Source organism: Emys orbicularis, chromosome 1, assembly GCF_028017835.1.
Source record: "Emys orbicularis isolate rEmyOrb1 chromosome 1, rEmyOrb1.hap1, whole genome shotgun sequence".
Classification (NCBI taxonomy): domain Eukaryota; kingdom Metazoa; phylum Chordata; order Testudines; family Emydidae; genus Emys; species Emys orbicularis.
Genome location: NC_088683.1, coordinates 368,341,173 through 368,351,206, shown reverse-complemented (window position 1 = coordinate 368,351,206; position 10,034 = coordinate 368,341,173). Strand labels below are relative to the sequence as shown.

Genomic DNA, 10,034 nt, shown 5'->3' with positions numbered 1-10,034 from the left:
CAGTGTCTCTGAGCCTAATAAGCCAGGTGACACTCCGCCAGCGCTGTGTGTAATAAACTCCTATGCTTGACCTCTACATGGTGTGGATTTATGTCCTTCAAGTATCTTCTGGTAGTCTGGAACTCACGGAAAGGCCGAGTGACAACGGGATAGAGGATGGAAGCTGATGGGTGACACTGAAAGATCAGGAGATGGTCAGAGAGAGGGAACTCAGCAAGGGAGAGAACAGTGCTTGGTGATGGAGAGATAAGACATTAGGTGTGAGGAATTTCTCACACTGTGAACTTCCACAATGGTGTGTTCAGCCAAACTAGGAGAGAGCACCCGTGATTAACAAGGAGATATCCTTTCACCCTCTTGTCACACAGGTTTAAAGTCAGTGGCCCCCAGCGATCACATTCTGCAGATGTATTTGCCCACTTTGTCACGAAGCTCTTTGATTTTGACCCCATAAATGATAGGGTTAAGCATGGGGGGGAGGAGGACATAGAGGTTCGCCAAGATGATGTGAACATGGGGAGCGATGCCCTGACCAAACCGGTGTGTCAGAGTGGTGAAGAGGACGGAAATATAAGAAATCAGCACCACACAGATGTGGGCTGTGCAGGTGTTGAGGGCTTTTTGATGGGCTTTCTTGGAGGAGATTCTGAGGACAGCCCCGATAATCAGGCCATACGACAGGACAATGAGTGTCAGGTCTAACCCAGTGAATAAAAACACTATCACTAAGCCATACATTCTGTTGACCGTGATGTCCCCACATGACGTCTTTGCCACAGCTATGTGGTCGCAGTACGTGTGGGAGATAATGCGGTTGGCACAGAATGGCAGCCTGCTCAGGAGCAGGGGCATGGGCAGAATGAAGAGAACAGCTCTTATCAAACCCACTAGTCCTAGCTTAGCTATTCGTGCATTGGTGAGGATGGTGGCGTATCTCAGAGGGTTACATATGGCAATGTAGCGATCAAAGGCCATTGTCACGAGGACAGCAGAGTGCATCATATAAATTGTGTGTAGGAAGAACGACTGGGTGAGGCAGCCACCCACAGTAATGCTTTTGAAATTGAACCAAAATATACACAGTGTGTTTGGCACGGTGGATGTAGACATGCCAATGTCACTGACGGCCAGCATGCAGAGAAGAAGGTACATCGGCTTGTGCAGGGTCTGTTCTTTGCCTACAACAAACAGAACCATGAAATTTCCCAACAGGCCAATAATGTAGAACATAGAGAAAGGGATGGAAATCCAGACATGAGCAGCTTCCAGGCCGGGGATGCCCATTAGGATGAACGTTGAAGGGTCAGAGGGGGTGTGGTTGAAAACTGCCATGAGATGGTTGATGCGTCGATCGGGCTCAGAAATGCTCAAGGTGCCTGTGAAGGGAGAGAAGCACAGGAAGGGGGATTTCACACTTTATAACAGTTATTACAGTAAATCCTTTTTATAGATATTACCAATCTAGAAAGGGGGGTGAGCAGTGAGTTGCCAACATTTACAGATGGCACCAGAATATTTCAGTCATAGTCAAGTCCAGAGAACTCCTCCGAGGGAGCTAACAAAGCCAGGTGCATGGCCAGCATGCTGGCAGATGAATTTTCAAGTCACTAATTGCAGTGTGTATGCCCCTTGGAGGTAAAAACCTGAATCCCTCAAAATCCTTACAGGGGCCTAGGCGTCATGGTACATAGCTCTGTGAAACTCTGCTCACAGTGCAAGCAGGGACAAAAATGGAGGAAAATATTGGGATCCGGAAGAGTGGGGTGGAAAATCATACACAAAATACAATGACCTGAGATCAATCAATGTTTCACCATTCACTGGACTCCTCTGTGTAGTACCGGGCACCCTTCTCATACATAAAATACTCACAGGTAGAGAGCTGATCGAGAATGTGTTCTACCTGTCTCATAACACAAGATCAAGAGGATATTCAATTCAACTGAACCGTGGCCAATTCAAAACACATAAAAAAGAATGTGTTCTTCACTCAGTGCCTAATTTGACTGAGGAACTAATGGCCACAAGAGAATGTTGAGGCCATGAGCTAAGTAAGAATCAAGAAGGGTTTGGACATTTACATAGATAGTGAGATTAGCCAGTTAGAACAGTTACAGCTAAATAAACATTTTGGAAAGCCTGTATACCCATGTGTTTCAGGGCACAAGCCAGTCTCTAGCTCTTAGGCATTAGGGCGATGCTCTCAGGACTGTCAGGTCATCCCCCCCATCCACCTACTGCTGGGTTTCTTACACCTTCTTCTGCAGCTCCTAGGGCTGTCACTGTCAGAGAGAGGACACTGGTCTAGATGGACCATAGGTCTAGTCCACAATGCAATTCATATATTGGAAAGGAGCCATTTTTCCCTCAGGGAAACAGATGTTATCATGCTGGGCTATGACTCTCTGCTCAATAGAATGGGCACAAAGAGCACAAGGGTCTTGGTATTTAGGGCTACAGGCCTGCATCTCTGTTACTTCCCTTGTTTCTTTTGGTGAGACACTTTCTTGAAGGCACCCAGTTTTGTCTGAAACGTAAGTTACAGGTGTTAACTGACAAGTGTAAGTAGAGACACGTGTCAGCAATTCAGCTTCTAGCTCTTCTCATACCTGAAGTTTGCAGATGACACAAAAATTGGGGGATCATAAATAATGAAGAGGACAGGTCACTGGTTCAGAGCAATCTGGATTGGTTGGTAAACAGGGTCGAAGCAAACAATATGTGTTCTAATCTAGCTATATAGATCTCTACATCTAGGAACAAAGAATGCAGACGATGCTTACACAATTGGGAACTATCATGGGAAGTGCAATGACTGAAAAAGATTAAGGAGCCTGAAAGGATAATTAGTTAAACATGAGCTCCCATTGTGATCCTGTGGCCAAAACAGCCAATACAATCTTTGGATGATAACTAAAGGAATCTCAAGGAGAGACAGAGAAGTTATGATACCTCTGTATTTGGCACTTGAAATAAGATGACATTTTTAAACAGTGAGGCATACGTTTTTTATCGGTGAGAGTAATTAACCAGTGGAACTATTTTCCAAGGGTCTTGGCAGATTCTTCATCACTGAGAATTTTGAAATCAAGGTTGGATGTTTCTCTATAAGATCTGCTCTAGGAATACTTTAGGGGAAATTCTCAGGCTCGTGTTGTACAGGCCTGTTATACAGACAAGATGATCACAATGGTCCCTTCTGGCTTTTGAATCTCCTAACATGTCATCTGAAGTCAGCTGGAGGCATTTTGCCTGCAAGCTCACGTCTCAGCTTACTGAAGGCAAATTTTCTATTCATGACCGTGTTGAATTTAGCCCTATGCGGAGAAATTCTCATGTGACCGTGGCGACTTACACTAGGTGTATATTTCTTGAGGCCAAGGGATCCCATGAGACACTGCATGGATGAACATTTTAGGTTAGAAAAATAATGATTTCACCCCATAAAGTGTCTGCAGTGAGGAATGAATGTACAATAATCACCATGAATGGCTAGTAGGGCTGGCTAGCAAATGGTCCCAGAGTTTCCTGGGTTTAATGTCTGTGTCCCAGTGGTTCCTCCACATGGCAGATGTATTTATCTAGGCCTTCACATGTCCCGTATTTGACCACTCCCATTATATAATGTGCATAGTTTTCAGCTTGGAAGTTGTTCCTGTGTAACAGTCCTTGAAACACCATGCCTTGTGTATGGGTATAACAAGAGAAGCCTGGTTCCTGCCACACATGTGTGAAATTTCTCATTGATGAGACACAGTTACTGATTACCTCCTAGCCAAGGGAGCAGGTGTGACAGAAGGCACCTCAACCCTTGCAGAGGAAGAGCTGTGGGGAGGCTGAGAGATTGTCGGAGCCAGGAATGACTGGGGAGCATGGAGGATATACTGGAGACCAGCATGCTGTTGGAATTGGGGCAATGTGGGGTGTCGAAGGAAAGTACAGACAGAGGGGTCATAGTGTGATAGGAGATTGAAGCAGCTGATGACAAAGTGTGATGGGTTCCCAGTTAGACTGACTATGAATTAGCAATTTCTCAACCTGATTGATGATACAAGCCATGTGGCAGATTCTCAAGGCACAACCTGCATTTGCTTTGGAGCTTGGGTTTCTCAGGTTTCCATACACAGACTAGAAATCCCTTTAGCCTGGGTCCAGCACTCCCCGCAGTTCAGTCTTTTTTCCTCAGGTGTTTCCAAGAGTCCTTTCGTGTGGGGAGTGAAGAACAAACAATGATGTCACCCACAGCCTTATTTAGCTTTAGTATATGACAGGAACTCTTTCAAAACTTGCTTCTCACACCAGTTTGTGGAGAAAGTACAAACATCCCAAGATGGAGTCCAGAGTTATGTGGCCTGGTCACATGCTCTTGTAGAGTCACAACATCCATTACTTACAGGCTGTCTGAAGACCTCTCAGGAAGGCTCACCAGGAGGGAGAGAAGTTTTTCCCAAGGCCTATTGTTTCCCCTAATGGCCCATTGCCTCCCTTCACAACCCAGGTGTCTAGACTGAGAGCATCTTGCTTAGTGGGCGATACCCAGGTGTAACTACATTTGAAATAGATATGTACTCAATATTCATAACTTCAGACAGAAAAATGATATGTGCACACAAATAGGATAGTGATATTCAGAAAATCATGTTTCCAATGACATCTTACATAAGCCACTTTGCATAATAAGCATTATAATTAGGCTAAAATTATAGCATAATAATAACACTTTGAAGAATATGGGGTGCAGTCTCACAAAAAAATAAGTGGTTCTTTCCACCGGGAAAATGCCTGAAGTTACATAACAACAGCAACTGTTGGAAACAAAACTGAGTAATGGTCATGACACCCAGCCTGAAGTTCTGTGGTTTGTCCAGGCAAAGAGACCCTGAGACCTGCCCAAGCACACTCTGGACAGGAAAGATCCCAACGCTGGCCTTGGACCAACAATCACAAATACAAATTCAATGTCAAGAGCACAGCCTCACTGTGCGCATGCCACTCCCTGCCCCACAACTCCCAGTACTGCCTACCTGCCCATATAGGTCCCCAACCCCCACAACTTCCTGCCATGCCACATGGAGTGTTGTTTTGAGGAAGAATTAGTAACAGAAACCTTTAACGTATTGAAGCCGGATAGAAACCAAGACAGACCTTCCTGAAGGTACATTTCTATTTTGGCAGTTGCTGACATTGTCACAAGGCTATAGTGGGGTTGCTCATGTGAAGAGGGATGGTCCAGAATGGAGATGGTGTCAGAAACCATCTGCTACAGTTTGATCCACATTCCATTACAATCTGAGACAGCTGCCACTCCAGGAGCCCTCATTACGCCTCTTTGGTCTATGCATTAGGCAGCATGTGTTTTCCCAATTTTGCCCGGTTCCAGAACTCCATGCCATTGTGATTTGGATACTACATGTCCCCACCCTGGCCCACACACACACACTGTGCATTCCTGGAGCTTCCCAGTCAGATTTACAACCACAGCTGGTTTTCTCTGACCCAGAAAATTGCTTTTAGTTTTACTGCCTTTTGGTGCTTCTCATCCTCTCCAGAACCAGAGATGCAGGGGCACGGAGAGAGCAGACCCCTCTCCTCCCACCAAAAAAACCCCAAAACAACTTGTTGTCCTCATTTTTCTGAACTTCTAAGCCTGCGAGCTTGAGATTTCAGCAACTCTCCTGTCAGTTCTTCTTTGGAGTCGTCCCGTGGCCTCTAAGGATAGGTGAGCTTGTTTGGACCAGTTAAAGTCACTAGAGGCTCATGGCCGGTGTGAATCAGGCCATTTATTTAAGTCCCTACGTTTTGATTTAGGGTCCTGTTGAGAGTTCTGCCATTGAACTGAATGGGATCAAAATTTCAACCTTAGTGTTTAACTTTTGGCTCTCAGCTGTAAAAATCACAGCTTCAAATCCTGCTACAGAGAGTGCTATTGTGTAGAGCTCTGAAAGAGTCTGAAGGAACTGATCTTAAAAACAAATATTTGTCTAAACTCTTTACAATAATTTTGTAGTTCCAATTTTACCAGATAAATCCGTTGGTATTTCTGACAATACTAAACAGTTCAATTAACTGTGCTAGTGAATTCCAGCCCAGATGGTTTTTGACTTGAACCCTTGAACACTTCTTGAACCCTCAGCATGAACTTTAATGCAGATACGGGCAACTCACCGAAATCCCGCTCAGCAGAGAGTGGAAATCTTCTTATTGTGACAGGAAGGCAGAGCCCTGAGTATCAGTGTATCAATCCCATACGTCTGACAATCTCTGTGTTGGACAGCAACCTTTATGATTCCCTTGTACAGTCCCTGAGGACTTTCGGGTTGGCCAGGACTCCTGGAAAATTCCCTCAGCTCCGTGAGCCATGGGATGAGCAGAAAATTAATCCCGGAGAACTACAGCTCATGTGCCTCCCCCGGGAGTAAAGAAATGATTTGTCAATAGTAGACACTCAGATTGTCAGGGGAAACTGAGTTTTGCAGACTCGATAGAGTGGTCCAGCATTACTATAAGACTGGAGAGAAAAGGAAGAGCCAAAGCTTAGACATACTCATTTATCTATCAGCATTTCTGTGCTGCTGCTCATGGTCATAGAATCTGAGCATCTTCTCCTCCCCTCCTGTCTAACAAGCCGTGCTTTGAATCCCCGAGAACGTGACGTGTAATGGAACTGCTCTCGCACATCCTTCTTTCAAACACAGAGTAATAGCCCCTCCCATCTGATAGCCTCTGTCTAACCGAGGGCAGCACAGAAACAGCTTCCTGAGTCCCTTCAGGGAGGGTGGAGGGAGTTGTTCAGAGGCACAGATGTGAATTATGTACCCAGTCTCCATCCACATTCAGTGGGTCTCATGTTGTTAAGGCACAAAGGCAGTAGGCACCAATTATAGTCTTAGCCATTGATGGACTCTTTAACAGAGGATGTTGTGAAGACCATTAGCTAGGATGAGCAGGGATGGTGTCCCTAGCCTCTACTTGCCAGAAGCTGGGAGTGGGTGACAGGGATGGATCACTTGATGATTACCTGTTCAGTTCATTCCCTCTGAAGGACCTGACATTGGCCACTGTCGGAAGACAGGATACTGGGCTAGATGGATCTTCAGTCTGACCCAGTCTGGCCATTCTTATGACTAAGACAGGATATGATATCGATCTATAAAACTGACTGGTGTGGAGAAATTGAATACAGAAGTGTTGTTTACTCCTTCACATAATTTCATTTGGTGCCGCCTATTTCTTGTGCTAATAGATAGCAGGTTTAAAATAAACAAAAGGAAACATTTCTTCACACAATGCACAGTCACCATGTGGAACTCTTTGCCAGAGGATGTTGTGAAGGCCAAGACTGTAACAGGGTTCACAAAAGAATTAGAAAATTAATGGAGAATAGTTCATAGAATCATAGATGATTAGGGTTGAAAGAGACCTCAGGAGGTTATCTAGTCCAACCCCCTGCTCAAATCAGGACCAACCCCAACTAAATTATCCCAGCCAGGGCTTTGTCAAGCCTGACCTTAAAAACCTCTAAGGATGGAGATTCCACCACCTCCCTAGGTAACCTATTCCAGTGCTTCACCACCCTCATAGTGAAATCGTTTTCCCTAAATCCAACCTAGACCTCTCCCACTGCAACTTGAGACCATTGCTTCTTATTCTGTCATCTGCCACCACTGAGAACAGCTTAGCTCCATCCTCTTTGGAACCACCCCATCAGGTAGGCTGCTATCAAATCCCCCCCTCACTCAATGCTCCTACTAATGCAGTCCACTAAGCCATTGGCCTTCTTGGCAACAAGGTGCATCAATGTCTATTAGCTAGTTTGTTCAGGGACATAACCTCATGCTCTGGGCATCGTAGCCTCTGATCGCCAGATGCTGGGACTTGATAACAGGAAATGGATCCCTCAATAATTGCCCTGTTCTGTTCTTTTCTGCTGAAGTACTTGGACACTATCAGAAGACTGGACACATTGGATCAGACCAATGGTCCATCTAGTCCAGTACCCTGTCTTATGTTCTTATCTAAGTCTCCTTTTTCTTCTCTGGGTGCTGCACCTCATCGTCAATGAGTCCCACGTGCCTCAGTACCTCAAATGGTCCCTGCCATTGAACCAGTAGTTGGAACTGCAACTTGGTAGTAACAAGAACACTCAATCACCCAGTTTGAACACTCACAGCTGGACTTCTTTTTTTGTGGGCCTTTCCTGATAGCAAAAAGGAGGCAGGGGAAGAGCTGGTCCCAGTGTTTGTGTTTGGGATCCAATGCTACAAACTTCTTTAACATCACCATGAAATTTCTGTGAAACCAACCCATCAGTTTGGGGATGGTAAGTCAATGTGCTGAGTGTCATTACCCTCAGTAGATTGCACAGTTCTTTCATTAGTTGTAAAGTAAAGTTAGGTCCTTGATCAGTAAGGATTTCTCAGGGTATTTCCACCTGGGAGAAGAATTTCATAAGCTCATTTGTGATGGTAGATGTGTAGCCCCCTCTCCTGTTCACTGGCCCAGTATGAGGTTGTTCAAGATAAAGGAAGCCTGACCTGAGACTTTGTACATAACTTTGGGAAACTGGGCCTGAGGCTTCTTTGTGTGCTCTGTGTTGTGTGTCAGTGTGCGCTTACCTCAGACCAGACCCACTCAGACAAACCACAGGAACAAGGTTCTATTCTGTAAAGAACATGGAACTGGAACAGTCCTGCAGCCTCCTCTCTGCTTGCCTGCTACATGTTCCCAGCTCAGTCAGGGCTGAGACCTCCTGCTGGGAGGGCAGAGGGTACATCCTGGCAGGAACCAGGAAGTTCTCCCAACATACCTCAGTTTTTAGTTCATAGCTTGTAGTTCCCAGGGCTGCTGTTGAAGCACACTGGACCTTGGGCTACAGGTGCATTGGAGGAGCACAAGTGGATGGCTTTGGAGTATGTATTGTGTAGTCAAGGATAATGAGGATATGTTGATATCTCATAGTGCTCCTCTCTAGATGCCCCCAAAAGTCCATGCTTATCATTTCAAATTGGTTATCAACATGGGGGAATGGAATGAGAGGGGCTTTAGATATTCCCTTAAGACTGGATAGTGTAGTAGAGGGAGAGAGAGGCTTTAGCATGGGGGCTGGTGCAAGATCTGAGGCCTGATAAAGAGGCTATGAACCAAAGCCAGGCCAGGTATTAAAGCAGCTGTTCCCCAGTTCATTGTCCAGTACATTAACTTGGAAAAGCTGTTGCTAGTGTCCTAGGCATTAGATATTTAGCTATATGCAAGCTATTGCAGATCCATCCCAATCTAGTACAAGATAAGATGCTGAGACTAAATATCCCTATTCATTATTTTGTCAAAGATAGCAGGAACAAGAAGAGGCAACAAACGTGCAATGAAACACAAAAGATGGTACTTAAGTTGCTTGTCTCAGTCTACACACAGTGACTCTGTAGATATGGCTACTTCCACCCTTTCGTGTTCTCTGTATGTATAAATATCTTCTTTCTGTGTGTTCCATTCTATGCATCCGAAGAAGTGGGCTGTAGCCCACGAAAGCTTATGCTCAAATAAATTTGTTAGTCTCTAAGGTGCCACGAGTACTCCTGTTCTTTTTGTAGATATGATGTAACTTAGCTTTGTAGTGTGGGGCCTCAGGCAGTTACCCTGTTTGCTACCTCCTAATGCTGACCATCAGGTTGAGCCCCCGGTTGCTGGACTGGGCTGCTCTAGTCAGGAGGGTGGTGAGCAAGACAGCCCAGTGTCCAGGGGGCCACTGTACTGCTACCACCACCTGCTCAAAGCTGGTAAGGAACGCCTCTGGGTCATCACCAGGGCCCATCTTAATGAGTTTACCAAAATCGAAGTGGGATTTGAAGTCCCACTGTCAGATTCCTCACTGCCCCTGGAGACTGGAGAAAGGGCAGCATTTGTTGCACCAGGCATTGCTGCTGATCCATGTCCTATTTCTGCACAGAGGCACTGCTGGCCGCCTGGCCTCTCTCTGGGAGCTGGGAAGCTCAAGAGCTGCCCCTTTCCCAGAGTTGGCCCCATCTAACTGGAGTTCC

At 45.6% G+C, this 10,034-nt stretch overlaps 1 protein-coding gene across 1 annotated transcript; it reads right to left on the bottom strand.

The window, feature by feature from the left end:
* Positions 1–393: 393 nt before the first annotated feature.
* On the bottom strand, positions 394–1,368 carry LOC135886432 (olfactory receptor 52P1-like). The gene has a single exon (XM_065414178.1). The coding sequence runs from the start codon at positions 1,330–1,332 to the stop codon at positions 394–396; it is 939 nt and encodes a 312-aa protein (XP_065270250.1). The 5' UTR covers positions 1,333–1,368.
* Positions 1,369–10,034: the final 8,666 nt, after the last annotated feature.

Bases quoted from the DNA above. Each gene is read 5' to 3' on its own strand.
- LOC135886432 (XM_065414178.1), bottom strand. From the start codon at position 1,332: ATGGCAGTTTTCAACCACACCCCCTCTGACCCTTCAACGTTCATCCTA.